Source organism: Ostrea edulis, chromosome 6 (assembly GCF_947568905.1).
Source record: "Ostrea edulis chromosome 6, xbOstEdul1.1, whole genome shotgun sequence".
In the NCBI taxonomy this organism is placed as follows: domain Eukaryota; kingdom Metazoa; phylum Mollusca; class Bivalvia; order Ostreida; family Ostreidae; genus Ostrea; species Ostrea edulis.
The window spans coordinates 79168940-79190467 of NC_079169.1; the positions used below are offsets into that span (position 1 = coordinate 79168940).

At 34.7% G+C, this 21528-nt stretch overlaps 1 protein-coding gene across 6 annotated transcripts in view; it reads right to left on the reverse strand.

Moving 5' to 3' along the window:
• Positions 1-972: 972 nt before the first annotated feature.
• Positions 973-21528, reverse strand: part of LOC125647817 (dyslexia-associated protein KIAA0319-like protein) — a 62339-nt gene continuing 41783 nt past the window's right edge. For all 6 annotated transcript variants that reach the window (XM_048874638.2, XM_056140922.1, XM_056140919.1 and 3 more), the window contains 10 exons: positions 20545-20677; positions 20175-20326; positions 19475-19626; positions 19227-19365; positions 18370-18538; positions 15661-15809; positions 14241-14363; positions 12603-12699; positions 11478-11575; positions 973-5448 (listed from right to left, as the gene is read on the reverse strand). In XM_048874638.2, the coding sequence (XP_048730595.2) occupies positions 5297-5448; positions 11478-11575; positions 12603-12699; positions 14241-14363; positions 15661-15809; positions 18370-18538; positions 19227-19365; positions 19475-19626; positions 20175-20326; positions 20545-20677 (1364 nt within the window). In that variant the 3' untranslated portion in view covers positions 973-5296. The remainder of the gene's footprint in view (positions 5449-11477; positions 11576-12602; positions 12700-14240; positions 14364-15660; positions 15810-18369; positions 18539-19226; positions 19366-19474; positions 19627-20174; positions 20327-20544; positions 20678-21528) is intronic.

The window sequence follows — 21528 nt, forward strand, 5'->3', positions numbered from 1 at the left end:
GAGGACCCGAATATCACCATCAGATGATGAGGACCCGAATATCACCATCAGATGATGAGGAAATGGTGGCATCCCGAATATCACCATCAGATGATGAGGAAATGGTGGTATCCCAAATATCACCATCAGATGATGAGGACCCGAATATCACCATCAGATGATGAGGAAATGGTGGCATCCCGAGTATCACCATCAGATGATGGGACATATAGGAGGAACAGGTTGTAACAATGCATTTGGTGATAACATAATTTCAGCTCAGATTCGGCTTGGCTGAATATCTGGACTGATGCCTTCACCGAATCTCGGAGCAATCCTTCATAATTCATGTCTGGAAATCTACTTTCAGCTTCGGCCGATTCTAGCAATTAATGTGCACTCAGGAGATTTATTCATCAAAGTTCATGTATCACAGAAATATATGTTTCAAATTAATGAAATAAAACAAAATCAGACAAAAAAATCACCCAGTGTTGTGTTTTTACCTCAGTCAGTATATCATAGGCAGGGTTCGAATTGACTGACAACTTGCATATAACATGGTTATGTAAACAGGCGAACTTTATTGGAGCTGTGAGTGTTAGTTTGAATAGGATTTTCAATAGATGTTTGAAGGTATGTCTCAACACAAATGTTGTGGGGAAATGTGGAGGGATCTTTGATATGGCTCTTTAAAAGTAGAGATATAAGACCTGAATTGTACTAAAGAAAAAGATGTGTTAGTGGCACCATGGTGCTCCTGTATTGCAGCAAAGTTGATAATGGACAAGGTTAAAGTTTTCTCAAAAGTAGATCAAACCACAAGGTGATGAGATCAAAAACTTTGGTACCCAAAGAAAGACCTTAATTTTCACAAGGAATGCACAAGCAAAATATGAAAGGCCTAGCACTATAGGTAACTGTTCAAAGGTTAAGTTCAAAGTAAGTACCTCAATGTTGTCGGTCAATGGTGAAGAAATCGGACAACATAACTGGTATTTGTAGAGATTTTATTTGCTCCGGTCATCATCTCATGATCATCAGCTTGCACACAAAATTATCAACATTTCACAAGAGAAAATCAAATCAATGAAGTCAGTTATACATATCAAAAGAAATTGAACATATTAAAAATAGTTCTGATGCAGTATTTCAATACCATGAAGTAATTAGCGGTAAAGTAAATGTAGGTAATAATTAATGTGCAAAGTAGAACCCGTCAAATTAAGTTTGAGGTGTTGGATACTTATGTAAAAATAAAAATATTCCTAGAATAGATGCACAGAAAGTTTCAATGCATGCAATATTTCTAATCTTAAATAATTTACTGATACATGTATTAAAACCCCTCTCTATATATTTTATATATATATATTCATCAATACAATTATGACCTTGCTAACAAATTAAACTAACATTGCCACTAGTATTTTCATTTTACCTCAATAATCTTTTCTAGGTAAATATTACTGCATTTGAAATCATAATAAATGTTGTAAATCACAACCTTTGTTCTCAAACACCTGGGCTACATAATAGAAATAATCCCTTTAATAAATACATTGTAAAAGTAAGAGTATCTTGTGAAAGACCAGGCATAGGCTAGATTATGCGCACATAATATACACCAATATGGTACCATTACCAATGCTCTTAATTACCTTCTCAGAACTAGCCAGAAAGAATTTTAAAAAATTATAGCAAAAGCATGCAGTTTATGAAGAAAATAAGAATCCCCAATTTGCCACCTGAAATTTGTCTACTTTGTTGGATTACAATTCTGCATTTAAGACTATACCCCTAACGTCCTGACATGGCAAAATAGATGAGATCTCTACGAATAATGATATGTATTGTTTCACCATTTTTTCATTTGTAGAATGTCTAAGTAAGTTGCATATATACATGTCTATGTGCTATATTCAAGGGCAGATCCAAAGGGGAGGGCAGATCCAAAGGGGAGGTCTAGGCTGCTCCCTTTCTTTGTCTGTAGAGAAAAATCAAACTGAAACAGCATCTTTAATTTCATTTAAATTGCTGGACCCAAGAGCTTCCTGAGACTTCCACTGTATTCCTTGTACACTAAATGTCACTTTTCCACCTAATATATGCACACCTACATTAATGGACAAACCAAAATCTAGCAGTATTTTCCGGATCCAAGAGCTTCGCCTCCTGGACAGCCACCAATAGGACTTCTATTGTAATCTGTGTACAATAATACTGAATATGAGGCTCTTTCGTGATCTAACTCCTGGGGGCTTGTCCCCAGATCCCCAAGACAATGATAGCTTTCTGAAAAGTTTTAACATATCTAAAACATCGGAAATGATTATAAAGATCTATATCTCACAAAGATGTTACAAAATCTTGAAACTGCCCATAGCAATTAACATCTTGGTAGACCCTGGCCACTCCAGGTAAATAACATCTGTTTACATTTTCACTGACCATACGGTCATGAGATGGGTCTTTAAGCTTAAAACTAAGAAGTTTTAGGAGAGAGAGATATTTGCCTCCTTGGGGGCCTTATAAGCAATCATCATACAATTACCTTCCCTCCCTTTCACAATTTCCTGGATCTACCCTGGTTTGTAAATACATATATTGATTTTGTAGACCCTGCATCCACACCCCCTAAATTTGCAATGTAATGTGAGAAAAGATTTTGAAATTATATAGTACTGAACCTGTATATTGGTAATAAAACAGGATTCATTTTCTCCTCATCAAGTGAATGGCCCCTAGGTAATTTAAAATGGAATGCAGAACAAAACACAATAGAATTAAGTTTAAAATAAATAACAACATATACTTTGTCTACCAATTTTTTAAAAAATGATTTCAAATTCAATCAGTCAAGTACCCCCTTGTCCACAAAACTTTCTACAAACAGATCTCCTCTCATCTGTTCTCATAATGTACATAATCAACAATAACAATATTGTAACATTTGTAAACATTTCTATATATCTGCTAAACAATATTCAGGATTTCATATCGGTTTATAAATACACCATGTACAATATGAACTGGAATGCAGCTGCAGGGAATAATAATACTCAGTTGAGAACAATAATTCATACGCAAAGTGCATGCTGGGATTATTGAAAACGCCAATGACAAATACTTTACAAACTAAACATTCCAGAGTCGTATTGAAAAGAAGGATTTCTACATGTGTTCTTCATGATGAAATGTTCTAGATTCTGCTATCCCAGCAAATGTAAATTTTACTACAAAATGTAATTATAGAAATCAACAAATATACAATGAAATACCACTATTTACAGGGGGAAAAAATCCTAAATGTCCATTTCAACTAATAATAGTATGTAAATTTCCTTCACATGTACCACTTCATGTTTACTGGTACATATATATTTGTCAGCACAAAATGTTAGTGCATACATATGAAAATTCCTAAAAGTATTTTCAATCAATAACTACACATCAAATATATCAGCAAAAAGAAAAAAAAAAAAAAGAAAAAAAAACCCCAAACAAACAACAACTCTTTTGATTACCAGAATTTGATGGATACAATGAAAAGCATACAAAAGATTAATATCATAAATGAAGCTTGTGCTTAATCTCAAACTGAAAGCAAAATTGCACATATCATATGCATTTGTTATGTCTAGAAAGCCCCCTTGATATATTTGGAGAATGTTTCCACTGTAAGTGATATAAATCAGCACCTCAGGAAAATATTCACCTACAGGAAATAGTCAACACATTCAATCTAATCTTAATTTGATCATATTCATAGATGAACATTCAATAGATTTCATAAATTTCATTTTAAGTTGATCATGTTCAATGAATGCATTAATATTAAGGAATATGATGCTTTGGGAACCTACACCTTTTCCTGACTACTTCCGAGATTCGTGTACATGTACAAGCCACTTGATCACGCCTAACTTCCTGTATAATATCATACTCACGACTGTAGTGTATTTATAAATACATGTGCACACATACACAGAGTATTTACTGCATGCTAGTCATTGCACATCACATTGCTGTTACTGATATATTCTGTATGTAAAATTGTAAAATAATCATGATCTTGTGATCAGCAATGGTCGAGGTATGCCATGTATTTGCTACAAATATCAGCAAATCAAAGCCAAGTATGATTATTCATGTATTTAAGACAAGTATCCCGTTATCAGACTTCTTTTTAAAGATCATATTCTTAAAACGGCCAACATTCTATGAATACATGAGAAATTTAATAACATCTAGAATGATTCTTGAGTTTTTTTGTTTTTTTTTATTTAGAAAAATAGTGCCTGAATTATTCTAAACAATGTTCGGAAACTTGCAAGCATGATCACCTTGACTGTTAAGACTGTTTTAAGACCATTTAATCATGTTTGTTATTTGGATAAAAAATACTTGTGAAGATAACATTACAATGACAAAAATAAACTCTACAATTTGAACTACCATTTCACATCCAACATTATATGAAAACAACACACTGCAAGGTAGGAAATAAATAAATTAACTAAATAAAACCAGAGATCACACTGCAAAAGAAAAAAAACACCATTGTTTCATTATGCTTCAATATTCAGTAAATATCTATTAACAGACCAAGCCTGTACCAGTACACAAAGAATGGTTGTGGACATATTGATTGCCATAGTCAAGGAGAGTCCTAAAGCACCAAGACCGTAGAACTGAGATCAAACTTGTGCTTCTTTCCCGTCTCACACACTTCCCATTTCTTGCATTATTATTTCTTGCATTATTATATTTTGAAAATGAAAGCTTGAGACCCAATCTCTACCACTACTGTCCATACTAAACTCACGGAAATCACACAATCATGGAGTGAAATAAAATATATCCATGTATCTCGAGTTCACCCCTAGTTTATAATAGTTGTACATCAAATCAGTGAATCAGAAGCATCGTTACGATAAAAATAATTTTACATATGCATATGTATGTATATCCCTCATGGAGTTAACAAAAATATCAGTTATATTTCCCACACTGTAAATCACTTTTCATTCATGAGGAATTATTTTTGTGTAAATTTGTGAGGTTGCCATGATGCTAAACAAGGTTCTTGTTAATGATCTTGTATATGTACACAAGTGATGACCTAAACTGAACGCCCACAAAAAGAAATCCCACAAGATACACAAATAAAACCTCATGACATGTAAGTGACTTACAGCATCGCATGACAGAAATTGCACCATGATACAGTATATATATATATATTCCACGCTAACAGAATTTAAATCTATTGTACATTACAGAATAAATTATAGCACTGAGCGATCATTGCCTGTTAGGCTCGAAGCTTTGTCTTTACATGCTTTGATACGCCATTTAAAGGCTTCTGAATGAAACCATTGGTCTTTTTATGGTTAATAAATAGAGTCTCCTCTTCACTTGTCAAATCAGAATCTGATATCATCACACTGCTGCTCTGTGGTTTTCCTGCAGATAAAAGAAACATTCTGTAAGAAAGGGAATTAGCTCAGTCTTCATGCCCAAAATAATTTCAAAGTTTCATGTGGCAGGCAGCTTCTTTATTTTCATTCAGGTCTAGCAAGGAATAAACAAGAGGCCCATGGGTCACATTGCTCACCTGAGTCACCTTGGTCCATATCAGAAGACTTTCCATATATATATTTGCATGTAAAACCGTAGTCTTGATTATGGCCCCAACCTACCCCTTGAGGCCATGGTTTTTGCAAACTTGAATCTACACTATATCAGAAAGCTTTCATGTAAATGTGAACTTCTTTGGCCCAATGGTTCTTGAGAAGAAGATTTTTCCATTATATTTGTATATAAAACTTTGATCCCCCCTTGTGGCCCCATCCAACCCCCGGGGACCATCATTTTAACAAACTTGAATCTGTACTATGTCAGAAAGCTTTCATGTAAACATCAGCTTTTCTGGCTCAGTGGTTCTTGAGAAGATGATTTTTAAAGATTTTTCCTAAATATTTGTATGTAAAACTTTGATCCCCTATTGTGGCCCCGGGTATCCAACCCCCTGGGCCATGATTTTAACAAACCTGAATCTGCACCATATCAGGAAGCTTTCATATAAATCTCAGCTTTTCTGGCTCAGTGGTTCTTGAGAAGAAGATTTTTAAAGATTTTTCCTATATATTTGTATGTAAAACTTTGATCCCCTATTGTGGCCCCATCTGATCCCCCCCCCCGGGGCCATGATTTTAACAATTTACATTCTGCACTATATCAGGAAGTTTTCATATAAATCTCAGCTTTTCTGGCTCAGTGGTTCTTGAGAAGATTTTTTAATGACCCTACTCTATTTTTACCTTTTCTTGATTATCTCCCCTTGGAAGGTGGCCTAACCCTTTATTTTAACCATTTAGAATTCCCTTTACCTAAGGATGCTTTGTGCCAACTTTGGTTGAAATTGGCCCAGTGGTTTTTGAGAAGTCAAAAATGTTAAAAGTTTACAGACGGCCGGCCGGACTACGGGTGATCAGAAAAGCTCACCTGAGCTTTTAGCTCAGGTGAGCTAAAACACAAAACGGTGTAAACTAAATAATTTTAATCACTACTTCATATACACCTGACATTTTGTGGTGTATTCTTGACATATACAAACAATGTATACTTATTTTAGCAAAAAGTGTACTCTTAAATCTCATTTTGAGAAACATCAATCAATACAGTAGCTTTCAGACCAATACAGTGCTGGCAAAACATGTAGAGGTTACTAAAAATTGAGATCAAACAAGACTGCTATGCGTTGCCAAATGTCCCCAGCTGCTGCAAAAAAGCTGAAGCACAAAAGTCCCATAACTCCTGTAACATTTGTAGAATCGCAGTGTACTTAATATGATCAACTACATATGGTGACTTATTAACAATCCTACAAAATTTGAACAAAATCCATTGACCGGTCTCTGAGAAGTTGCATCCACAAAGTGTTCCTATAGTGTAGCATGTACAAATTCAACAAAGCCCCTTACTCATGTAAAATTTGTCAAATCAAAATGGCCGCACAATATGATCAACTACATATGGTGACAAACAATCCTACAAAATTTGAACAAAATCCGTTGAGTGGTTCCCAAGGAGTTGTGTCCGCAAAATTAAGTGGGACGGACATTGGTACTTCTATGTCCCCGTCTGTGTTGTGGAGTGGGACAATTAGAAATGTTCTGATTTGTCACATGGTATTTTCCCATATGGGGCTTTGCAATTTTTATAATAGTTGTCTTACTGACCCAGAACAAAATTAATAGTTGTCCTACTTAACCCAAAATGAATCAAACTTTCCCCAAGGTCATCTCCATCACATATTTAAGTATTTGACTCCTTTTTCAAGCATTACAGGAGGTGCATGCAAGTAAGTTCACATTTTAAAATTTTTTTTATTCCAGATTTGAAATTACTGATTAAGTTCAGCTACACGTAATATTGTTAGAGAAATGTCTGATCACTTCCATAAAGACACATGCACATCTTCAATGTGTTCATAACAACTGTACAAAGTCTGAGGAGTGTCAAGTTAGAGGTATCCTCCACAATTTTATGGAATCAATGCCTGAGTCTGTCAGAAGCTGTGGTTCTATAACATCTTTTAAATCAGCAGATTTGCAGCATTATTACTCAATTAAGTGATAGATAGATAAGTATATGTTTATTTTTTCCCAGTGATATAGTGTGTATATTTTATGATAATATTTTATATTATGTTATCTATTTTTCTATTCTCTCATTTATCTGTCCATGAATATGTTTTATACAGGACCATAATGTAAACTAGTCATTTGTACTAATTGTGCTATCCTGTCTAAATAAAGAATTTATTGTAACGGTCTAGTGGTTTGATCACTGGACCATGAATCTATTTTATGCGATTACTGTTGTTGTAAATATACTTTAACAGACTCAACAGAAACAATTGTTTAATGTCGAGTATATCAGAATATGTCGAATGTTCGTTCGCGATGGACTCCAAATAATTTACTGGCAAGTAATAAAGAGATGAATACAAGGTTTATTCAACGAAATAACAAATAGAGTTTAATAAATTATGGCACTGAACACAATCTAAAAAATATAGCGCAAGGCTGCAGTCGTCTATAATCCTAATAGAAATAAAATATCCCTATCAATGAATATTACGACTCACTGAAAGTCACATAAAATAGCAATAAAATTTACTTCATCCCCCCTCTTACTAACACCTAATTATTTCTAACTTAAAATAATACCTACATCTATCTAATAAAATAGAAAAAGTTGGAGTTCCCGTGGGGACGCGCGCTCCCTCTTTTATATCCTCGTCCAACGATTCCGTTCCAACGGGAACGGATTCCGTTGGAAATCAAAACCAAAATTGTGACTGGAAAATAGTTTACACGTAACTAAAATTAATACTGAACTATTGATAAACTGGAAAATAACACTAGTCTAATTCAATCTAATCTAAGTAATTAATATATTACCTTCAAAGCAATAGTTCTGGTATTAATGCCAAAATTTACTGGAGCAAGAATATTTCGTTGGCGGATCCTTAAAAAGGTAGGTAAAACGCCATCGGAAATGACATATGTAACGTGCGCGGTACGTCAAGCAAAAGAGAAATAGAGATACACATGACACGAAAAATGAGATCTGCAGCCCAATACACTATTTCACAATGGTATACATGAATAAAGCAAGGTCATTCTTTTGTAATAATACATGTGTAATATTGAATTCCCATAGAAGGGAGCGTATTTACGTTAACTTGCAGTAATTTCTATAATGGACACATGTTAGTTCTAACATATGATCTGATGTTGATATGTACACACAAAAACGCATTATTATAAATATGCTTAATATATCACTAGAAATATCTCGTAAATATAATGCTAGCTACATTCAATAGGTTATAATCTACAGAGCTGTCTTTAATAGTTTAAATCTATGTACATTGCATTGTGTGCTCGCTTCAAAAAAGTAAGAAAATACTTCATGGGGAAGTATATACATATATAAAAATACAAAAACCCCACATTATTATCATTATTATTATTATAGGTACGGGAGGAGTTGATTACACAAAATGGGTACCATCTATTCAAGACATGCTTAAAAATGATAAAATTCTGATCACTTTCAAAAAGACACATCATATCAAATTATTTTAAAAGCAACCTTTGGGGGATAAATACCTACATTAAAGATGGTATATAAACTTTATAAAGGGTAATGTCTATGCTAGTATCGTTCCAATGATCGATTATAATCGAAAATTGATCAATTACATGTATTTTATTCTATAGCAATAATCAATTCTTTTTTTCAGATAATCGATTTTTCAAAATGTGTTAACATGTGTGTATTATGGAGAATTTTCAATTCTAGTTTGAATTTTCTCTTTGATCCTCCAGTAAGCAAAGAAAAAATCCATAATTTGGAAATATTTTGGGTAAAAAAAAACCAAGAGGTGGGACACTATGAAAACATAATCGTGTATGACGAAAGTTTCAGACAATGAATCTAGTAGTAGTTATTAGATTTAGTCTAGTCACTGACAGGAAGCCTGAATCATTTGTTTGTTAATTTATAACTCTTTGTTTTTATCTATATTTGTTATGTTGTTACACTTATATATATTATTACTACAGTAACTTGATCCGAAGAGTCGGATCACGTCTAGTTGACAGGCGCGGATCATCAGATCACATGAGACGCGAAGCGTCGAGTTTGATCTGATGATCCGCGCCTGTCAACGAGACGTGATCCAACTCTTCGGATCAAGTTACTGTAGTAATGATAAATTTATTATATACCCCCTTCTGCATTTTAAATCCACATTTATAAGATGATAAATGTAATCCAAATTATCAAAAACAGACATACCATGAAATTATGTTTTGTGTACGTAGTTTTGTTTTGTGATGTGGTCAATATTTTCCACAAATAACGTTGCGTTGATGCATTGTGACGGCATCAGTTTCAGAGGATACTGATACGGAATCAGAAAACCAGTGTGGTGATCCGGAAAACCGGATCACACGCTGTGAAATCCACAGTATCAAAGAACGATACATTGATGGGTATATGATAAATATAAATATTACCCAAAAAGACAAATACAAATCTGAAGATTTCTTTTGTATTGGTAGTTTTTGATATGATTTTTCTTTGATGCGTTACACCTAATAAAGTGTAGTAAACAAAAAATATATTATTAGATAAATATATACACAAATACATACAAGTTAATTTGAATAAAAAATTTAATTTAATTGCTTCTAATAAACATATATTAAGAAACCAATTATAATCGATTATGGCATCTAAAAGCTTCAGAATCTCCAATTATTTCGATTATTCACTTGTCATTTTTCATCCGATTCCCAACACTAGCCTATGCACTACTTAGTCAGTAGATATGAGATCAAAATGAGTGAATGATGCCCAGAGAGGATAGAGTTCTGTTTCCAGGAGCCATTTATACCCATCATTATTGTGTGAAAACAGCCATTTCCAAGATTAGACAAAAAATTACCACACATGATATTATTTCTGAAGAATCACTTCAGACAAGTTGTGGGGATATATTTGTACTAGAAATATATATTTTTTTAATCAAGGAACCAAGGCAATGCAGAAGGTGTTATATTTCATGATCATGCAATTTGATGTGATGAAATAAAGTTTATCAGTTGTCTAGAACTATCTACCTTCTATATATGAAAAATTTATACAAAATATCAATTAAGGTGGCCCATTACACACACTCTAATTGACATGGGTTTTTGTTGTTGAAGATTTTATCCTTAGATTTAAAAAAAAAAAAAGAATCTTTTAGACATGTTCTATGAGATATTCATATCATGCACCAAATCACAGCAAAATTTGGACACTAGGATATCTTATTTGCAAACAAAAAGAACTTTTTTATCATTCCCGGAAAAATCACTAAAAATGATATGAAATAATTGAGAACGTGTATTACTATTTCGATGATGAAGTCATGCTTCATACAAAGTGTTTAAACGAGCTATGAAATAAGATTAGAGTGTTGATACTAGAAAGGACGAGAAATACCTTTGAATCTGAAATGGAACACATTGAATAGACAATTTAAATGAATATTGCTGCACAAGAAAAATTATTTTCTAAGATAAATCCTTTGTGTAGATTGGTGGATTCTGCAGACTGGCTGACTTTCCCTGCTATTTCTACATCTTCAGCTGCTATTTCTAGAGCTGCTATGAGGTCAATAGGGCATGGGTATTGTGAGATTACTTCAACAGATTAAAGACTTTTACAGACTGAAGTTTGAGCCACAGAATCACCTGCATATGATTTCTAACCATGGTGCTACTTAAACAAATTACTCAGGCACTATTCAACTGCTAGCATACACAGCAAACAAATTTCTCAGGCGCTACTCAACTGCTAGCATACACAGTAAACAAATTACTCCGCAACTTTGTTGCAAATCACAATTTAAAAATCACAGAAATTACCTTTTGGCAACAATTTTATTTCATCCTTTGCATCATCCACTTCCTGTAGAAGAGAATACCTATGCCGCTTCCTGGTTTTCCATCTATAACATTTACACCTGTGTACAAAAATCAGAGCATTAAAAAGAGTACAACTACACACAGTGTCAGGTATAGAGTACAACTACACAGTGTCAGGTAAAGTGTACAACTACACAGTGTCAGGTAAAGAGTACAACTACACACAGTGTCAGGTAAAGTGTACAACTACACAGTGTCAGGTAAAGAGTACAACTACACACAGTGTCAGGTAAAGAGTACAACTACACAGTGTCAGGTAAAGTGTACAACTACACACAGTGTCAGGTAAAGTGTACAACTACACACAGTGTCAGGTAAAGTGTACAACTACACACAGTGTCAGGTAAAGTGTACAACTACACACAGTGTCAGGTAAAGAGTACAACTACACACAGTGTCAGGTATAGAGTACAACTACACACAGTGTCAGGTAAAGTGTACAACTACACACAGTGTCAGGTAAAGTGTACAACTACACACAGTGTCAGGTAAAGAGTACAACTACACACAGTGTCAGGTATAGAGTACAACTACACACAGTGTCAGGTAAAGTGTACAACTACACACAGTGTCAGGTAAAGAGTACAACTACACACAGTGTCAGGTAAAGTGTACAACTACACACAGTGTCAGGTAAAGAGTACAACTACACACAGTGTCAGGTAAAGTGTACAACTACACACAGTGTCAGGTAAAGTGTACAACTACACACAGGTAAAGAGTACAACTACACACAGTGTCAGGTAAAGTGTACAACTACACACAGTGTCAGGTAAAGAGTACAACTACACACAGTGTCAGGTAAAGAGTACAACTACACACAGTGTCAGGTAAAGAGTACAACTACACACAGTGTCAGGTAAAGTGTACAACTACACACAGTGTCAGGTAAAGTGTACAACTACACACAGTGTCAGGTAAAGAGTACAACTACACAGTGTCAGGTATAGAGTACAACTACACACAGTGTCAGGTAAAGAGTACAACCACACAGTGTCAGGTATAGAGTACAACTACACACAGTGTCGAGTTAAGATTATCGTCTACCTCCATTTTGTTACGTACCTCCGTTTTTTAATCCAGCAGATTGTTCCCCAAACTATAGCTGCCAAGGCCACAACCAAAAGAAAAGAGACGATGATGACATATAAAATACTCCAATCTGCAATAGAATGAGAAAAGAAATCAGTATCTCTGTTAATCTGCAACAGAATGAGGAAAAAATCAGTATCTCTGTTAATCACAAACCTATCTAAAACCACTCAAACCTTGCATTCATACTGACAATACAAACACCTTTGTAATTTTATAATATCTGTTTAAAATACATTGGTCCCTAGGCCAGATTTCTAACCTTAAAAAAAAAACATTCTTCAAAATATTTTTGAATATAACGAATGATCACGCACTATTGCAGTAAAATCAACGTCATGGAGGTTTAACTCTGGTGAGTTTTCCTGGTATGACATGAGCAAGAGAAACTGAACAACATGGGCAATAGAAAATCAAAACTATTAAAGCCCCTAAAACATGTTAATTTAACTTGAACCATGACACTGGACAATTTAATCCCCATATAGATTAGAGTTTTCTTTCTTGGCTGTCATTCACAATATGTGTAACCTGACATTCATTCTATAATCAGGAGGTACTCTACATCATCATAATGGCTGACTTCCTTTTAAAACATGGATGAAAATATAGATATCAGCAATATTTGTCTATTCATATTTGTCTTTTCATTTCAAAACTCATAAACCAGCACTACTGCATAAATGAGGACTATTGTATAAACAGCACTATTGCAGTCCTATAGTAACACAGTTAACTAGGGAACATTGATATGCATCTTCCAGCAGATAGCCTGGTTTCTTTTCAAAATAAATATACAGTACTCCATTTCATTGTATACTAGAAAATTAATGTTCACATTATCATCTTCAATTTGAAACTCTTTACCTTGTTCTATATGTCATGACTTTTTCACAACTCACTAAAATATTATCTCACTAAACGCCTTACGATCAGAAAATAAAGGGCACCCCTAGGGTACATGATTAACCCATATAGAAACACATGCACATGATGCACGTCAATGTTTGCATGATGTAGCTCGACAAGATCCAAACACTTTTGAGTATGTATAGCTATAAAATTTCTAAATGAGGTCATAGTGACTTACATCTGGGTTAAGACACATCTTACCTCCAAATCAACTGACCAAGTTTGATGATCCTAGTCCTCACAGAGCTCAAAATATGATTCAGACATGACTTAAATATGTAAATGTAGCAATTTTCCAAATAAGGCCAGTGACTTTCTTTTGGGTCCCAACACACCTTCTCTCCAAGATGCATCAATTCATCAAGTTTGATGGTCCTAGGTCTCACATTATGCAAGATAGGACCTGGATACCATTTGAGTATTCAGTAGGTATAAACATAAAATTCTAGAAGGAGGCCACAGTGACTTAATTTTAGGTCATAACACACCTTTCCCTTCAAGACCAAGATTGATTAACTCATCATGTTTGATAGTCCTAGGCGTGACAGTATGAAAGATATGATAAGCTTAACAGATGGACAGACAGACAGACGAGGAAAAGTTCATATCAAAAAGATCAGCATATAAAACTTTCTAATTTTCCATTTTACTATTAAGAATAACCACTTATACAAAATATTCTATGTACCATATACCTACCACAATTACTTTCCCCATTCATGACATGGAAAATAAAGAAATTTTGCATCCAGAAGGCATCACATACACATGTTTTGGACTTATTATCACAGTAGCCATGCCCAGAACAATTGTTTTGGCAAACTGAAAAATAAAACATTTGAAGTTAAAATACAAAACGAATTATTCACAATGACATACACCAAAATAGCACCAGTCAGGATTGCGAATTCATCTTAATATGAGGAATGTTTAGTTTAAATGTACATATCAAGTGATTTGACATGTGAAGAAAACAATGTGCAAAATATTCCCGATGACAAAATTACTTGACATATCGTGTTTCAATCTGAAAAGGTTGAAGTAACAAGTGTTACAACTCTCCTCTTCACAATGTTTACCTATTGTGTCTAGGGTTTATCTATTGTGTCTAAGGTTTATCTATTGTGTTTAGGGTTAACCTATTGTGTCTAGGGTTAACCTATTGTGTCTAGGGTTTACCTATTGTGTCAAGCATTTATCTATTGTGTTTAGGGTTTATCTATTGTGTCTAGGGTTTACCTATTGTGTCTAGGGTTTACCTATTGTGTCTAGAATTTACTTAATGTGTTTAGGGTTTACCTATTGTGTCTAGGGTTTATCTATTGTGTCTAGGGTTTACCTATTGTGTCTAGAATTTACTTAATGTGTTTAGGGTTTACCTATTGTGTCTAGGGTTTACCTATTGTGTTTAGGGTTAACCTATTGTGTCTAGGGTTTACCTATTGTGTCAAGCGTTTATCTATTGTGTTTAGGGTTTATCTATTGTGTCTAGGGTTTACCTATTGTGTCAAGCGTTTATCTATTGTGTCTAGGGTTTATCTATTGTGTCTAGGGTTTAACTATTGTGTCTAGGGTTTAACTATTGTGTTTAGGGTTTATCTATCATGTCTAGGGTTTACCTATTGTGTTTAGGGTTTATCTATTGTGTTTAGGATTTATCTATTGTGTCTAGGGTTTACCTATTGTGTCTAGGGTTTATCTATTGTGTACTTGGTTTATCTATTGTGTTTACGGTTTATCTATTGTGTCTAGGGTTTATCTATTGTGTTTAGGGTTTATCTATTGTGTCTAGAATTTACTTAATGTGTCTAGGGTTTACCTATTGTGTCTAGGGTTTATCTATTGTGTCTTGGGTTTATCTATTGTGTCTATGGTTTATCTATTGTATTTAAGGTTTATCTATTGTGTCTAGGGTTTATCTATTGTGTCTATGGTTTATCTATTGTGTCTTGGGTTTATCTATTGTGTACTTGGTTTATCTATTGTGTTTACGGTTTATCTATTGTGTCTAGGGTTTACCTATTGTGTCTAGAATTTACTTAATGTGTCTAGGGTTTATCTATTGTGTTTAGGGTTTACCTATTGTGTTTAGGGTTTATCTATTGTGTACAGGGTTTACCTATTGTGTCTAGGGAAAGGACTTTGAAGTTGAGTATATGGTAGTTGGAGGCCTCCAGCTGTTTTTTCAGGAGTTTAGCTGTCTCCATCCCTGGCCTGTAGTCATGGGATTCCTTCCAGACATTGGCCACATAGAAACTCACATGTAGTCTATCAAATAAGCAAAGCATTGGATAAACAGTTTGATTTCTAGAAGAGGACATACAAAATATATATAGAATATGACGTACATCCATGTTTACTTTCTTGCGATATATAATATAACCAAGACTTCATACACATTGTGACATTTTCCCCAAAATGCATTACAAGTCCTTTTTCAAACACCTAATTACATGTAATAAGCCTTTTTCCAGCTTTGAACCCATAATTCCATATTAAATCCTGATAAATAGAGACATGTAACCATTGTTTCAATAGTTCTTGATTCAAACAAAATACACGTGTGTATACATATATATATATATTTTTTTAATTATCTCAGAGCAAGCTAAAACACATGTCTTCCTTTCATAAAGCTGTTGTTTGTACACAAATCTGATATTGTAGATAGAAACAAGAGGTACTGTGAGCAATGCTCACTAAGAATACCCCTCCTTACCCCAATCTCCCAAATGGTGTTGTTAATAGGTATAAATTACCTCTTTCATGAGTGTCAAAATATGGTATGCCTTTGTAGAAGAAAATGGAAGATATAGTCCGAACACAAATCCATGGCATAAACCTATAATATTGACCTCAAGATCAAAGGTCAAGGTCATAAAAAGGTCATGAATGTACACAACACATAGTCTCATGGTGATACACCCATGTCTTATAGTATGACTATGTCAAAACCCTATAATCAATTTTGACCTTGGGGTCAAAGTTCAAGGTCATATAGAGGTTATGAAGGTACCCGACACATCGTCTCATGGTGATACACTCATGTGTCAAATATGGTATGCCTATGTCAAAGAACAAAGAAGTCTTGGCCCGGACACGAATCTGCACAGACAGACGGACGGACAGACAGACAGAGTGATTCCTATATACCCCCCGAACGGATATAATAAATACATCTTGTTTTGTTTGAAATGTAGTATTTTGTTAGATAACCCTGAGGAAGATTGATTGTGTGTTGTTTAAACATCCTGTGAGAATATACATGTATCACTCGTAAGGAGAATCTGAGATGTAACCTTTGCCATAAAGAGCTTCAAATTTTTGCCATGAAGGGATTCACATTTTGAGCCTATGCTTGACAGTTAGGGTCATTGAGCAGTAATTTTTACTTGCTATAACTTCTCCACTGTGGGATGGATTTTGATTTGGAGTGCCAAGTATAGGTCCAAATGTTGGAATCCTAGAATAGTCTGTGCAATATTTTCCAATTCCCCCCAATAATCTCATCCTTGCTCAAAAGACGTAGATTCAGAGTCATGTCATATCGTCAAAACAAGACAACTTCTGAGTCAAGTTTGAACTTCTAATATCTCTCTGATAAAAGTTTTTGCTTTGACCTTGGCCAAATGATACTGAACAAGCTTTCTGGAGTATTGCATGGCAATATATAGTCCCCTACCGGTCGCAAAAATTACTGTACCACAACAATATTCAGTAGGTTATGGCAAAGGGGAAAATTGGGGAACCAGGATAGGAATGGTTGGAAATCAACTACTATTCAGGTACAAAGACTATACCAGGAAAAAAAGACAAATTTATAATTAGGTTTAAGTCTTTAACCAAGTCAATGAACAGTGAAATGTAGGTGATCATAAATAATTTAGCTACCTTGTTGTATTACTATGCTAAAAGTTTTAATGAGTGTAGCACTCTTATCTACAGAAATAAGAACCTTGGATGTAAATAAATTTCTAAGTCCAAGGGCCATAACTACGTGAAGAATAGACGGATCAAGATGAAATTCCAACTTGATCTGTAACTTGTTATGTCAAAGCAATGTACCAAATATCTAATGAATATCTGCAAGCACAACAAAAAGTCTGGAAAACTGGTAACTCATGCTATTTTTCTAAGTCCAAGGGCCATAACTAAGTGAAAAATCAACAGTCCGAGATGAAATTCAAACTTGATAAGTAACTTGTTATAGCAAAGCAATGTACCAAATATCAATTAAATATCTGCAAGAACAGAGTAAAATAGTGCAGAAAACTGATAACGGACAGACGGATTTCGTCTGTAGGGGACTAATAATGAACATAATACTTTATCTGGCTATAAGCAATGATTGTACAAGTCTAGTATCAGCCTCTGATGTCTTTCTATGACAATTATATCCCAAAGATATTTTTCCTGGTGATTTGACCTTGGGATTATTATACAACGTCATATGTAGATCATAAAAGTAAATGACACATTTTCAAAGAGAAGAAGAAAAAAGAAAGGAAGAAAATCCAAGAGAAGAAAATCATTTTGAAAAAGAGTTCAAGCACTTTTCCTTGGATAGAAAAAAAACCCCTGAAGCACAAGTCAAGGTCTGTACAAACCTTGTAACCAAATGAAGACCACCCCCCCCCCCTCCCCCAAGATACATAACCTGTAAAAGCTACATAGAAATTAACACTCAGTCTTTCCTGTTAGCACTCTGCATCAGAGAAGAATAGTTTATTTTTATACTTACAGAGAGTTAAAGCTACATAGAAATAAACACTCAGTCTTTCCCGTTAGCACTCTGCATCAGAGAAGAACAGTTTATTTTTATACTTACAGAGAGTTAGGAGACATATGGAGGTTTTGTATCTCTATATTGATATCACTGTCAGCAGACTTGGGCAACATGGAGGCGAGCTGACTCCTCAAGTTCTCTCTGTCTTCCACTGTGAACTCCCCCAGGTTTGTATCAAGGGTCAACTCTATAAGGTCATCCTTATGTGGGTCTGAAATTTTGAGAAAATTGCTTAAGATATGGTACATTTTTAAAGAATTTAAATGTACATGTATTGCAGAGCAAATCAAATAACTTTTAATAAAAAAACACGATTTTATCTGGGATGTCAAAATCGTTACTATCATTATTTGATAGCTTTATTCAAGAAAAATCAAAAACAGTGAAGCAAGGTTAAAGGAAACATGCTACTAATGACTTACTGCTTATAACAGAGTGACTTTCATTCCTCACAAATTGAAAAATTATCAAATAACGCACTGGATGTAATGAACAATGCTTATAATGAAATGAAATGAGACATTCCTGGTGCTTTGCTAAAAAGTGTGTTTTAATAAAATAGCAGACACATGTATAATTACTGACTAGTATAACTCCAAAAAATTTTCAATACACAAGTCGAAACAAAATTCTATCAAATTATTGAACATTGATTTGTTGACGACAGAAGGAATATCCAAATATCCTTGACATCTCCAGTTCTCATACATGTATGTGTCATAGCATGTAAACTCAGTAAATGGAGGATAATAGAGAATCCTTTCCCCATGCTTGGTCTCTACTTCCCTAACAGCAATCAAACTCAAATCCTTCTCTGTAATGTGCCTAATTATCCTGCCTTCCTCAATGTCACATACCTTCTTTAACTAACAGCTTGGCTGTGTCAGAATGTCACATACCTTCTTTAACTAGGAGCTTGGCTGTGTCAGAACTTGATAAACCCTCAGCATCAGACACAGTCAGTGTGAAGATGTATTTCCCCGCCACCAGATTAACCAGCTGTAGGACAGCCTCGTGGTCCGTGTTATTCAGTATGTCCTGTAAGTAGATGAACAGTTGCAGATACATGTATTGTTTTTAATGAATGGTATTTACAACAACTGATTCACGTAATTTATGGTAGTGAATTGGAAATTTCATTTTTTACCCCGGCTGCCAGACTTTTAGCATCCCTTGCCCAGCTGTATCTAACTATTTTCTTGTCGTCTGAAGACTTGGAACCATCGATTTCCACCAACGTAACAGGGAGAGTCACAATTATCTCCCCACCAGCATGGCTGATAGGTGCCTTGTTTGGTACTGAAAAACATGTATGCTAATTTGAATAAAAGTAGAGTGCTGCAATCAGTTTTTATATACAACTACTTCCTTTGTTATGTATTGTAAGGTTGCATTGATGTGAAGATAAGATAGTAGTGAATAATTTTGTTTATATATTTAGTAGTGAATCCATTTAAAGGTCACAAAAATTATGTGCGGTTGATGATAAATCCAATATGCCAGACTGTAGACATAAAATCTCTTGAAGTACTGCATGTGTACTGATTTTAGTGGAATTCATGTTCTAATGTCTTAGGCAGAGAAACAAGAGCACTAATCAATTTATGATTGCACTAAAATATGGAAACCTCTATTCATCCACTATCATACAAAGAACAAGCACTAAATTGTAATTCTGCCAAACAGTGCATGAGCTCTAAATTATAAATACCCCAAAATAAGTACTCATACTGTATTAGTTATTGACAGTATTTGGTGGTGGTGGTGGTGGTGGTGGTGGTGGTGGTGGTGGGGGGGGAGAGAGAGGTGTATTGTATGTGTATCACTTCCTGGCTTTCACAACTCACATTCTTTGACAGTAATTGTAAGCTCCTGTGTAGACTTTAGTTTCTCCTGGTCAGTAACGGTCAGCATGAACTTGTACTCTCCCGGAGTTATATCTCCCACTACCGTGGCCAAGGCTGAGTTGCTGTTCATTATCTTCAGAGTGGGGCTGCCCCTATTTTGTAAAGGAAAAAAATGTCGCCTAGTTGTTCTTCACATGTACCTTTTAAAACAACTTCTCCATCTTGTAAAAGTTTCATCTGAATATTATAGAACTACACAAGAACAGGCCTAGGCTGAGTAATTGCTCGTCATCGAAGTCCTTAATTTTAGATGGATCTTTACCTACAGGAGACTGCAAGAAAAGCTACTCATCTGAGAAACCACGCTTACCCAGTCTGTGTCCAAGAGTAAACCTCAATCTTCTTGTCATCTGTAGAGTTTCTGCCATCTAACACCAGTCCCTTCAGAGGTAGGACCCTTGTAAGCTTTCCAGCTGTCACTGCCAATGGGGCGGTGTTGACATCTGAAAACAAACTCTCATATTTTAATCTAATCAAGGTGTGACGAATTTTTATATGGTTCATTGCTCTGAATTTACTCATGTCTATTTTTATGTTTGCTGAGCAAAATCTGTTTCCACTGTTTTAAATTCATGTTCTTTATTTTTGTATTTTTAAATGATAATTTAAATATTGGTTTTATTTTCCAAGTTTATCTCTATTAAAGGGGAAAATAAAACTGCAGCAAACATAAGACTGTATACAGTACAAACATTTACATTAGTCATTACCCTGTCTCAAACAGATTGAGATGATAAGAATCCATCACAAGTATCCATGTGGATTATGGAAATTTCATTGTGGTATTGAATAGTTTGGTCAGGGTTGAGGCCATCTTCACAAGTCAAGGGTTATTGATTCGTTACCTCGCACTAACCCTTGACATCAGTGGCTATATAAAAGTTGGGCTCATTCTGATTGTTTCCACAAAAGAGTGGGATCCAATGAGAATGCGGTTCTATTTATAACACGAAACGAGAGATTCAAATAAAAACACGTGTATTGATACCTACAGTTATGACTATTTCAATCGTTTAAGCAATATTGTCTCAAGCAAAAAGGTTTCCAAACTTGATCTACTATCAATAAACGTAATTAGTGGTGTGAATATTACAATTGCGCGTGTTAATCAATACAGCAGTATGAGATCGCGTCATTTGTATCCATGTACACCATAACAAGATGCAGTGATTTCATTGGATGTTTTATTTATAGTAAATTGCGTAATGGTCTAATATGCCCACCTTTTATATAGCGACTGATGTCAAGGGTTAGTGCGAGGTAACGAATCAATAACCCTTGACTTGTGAAGATG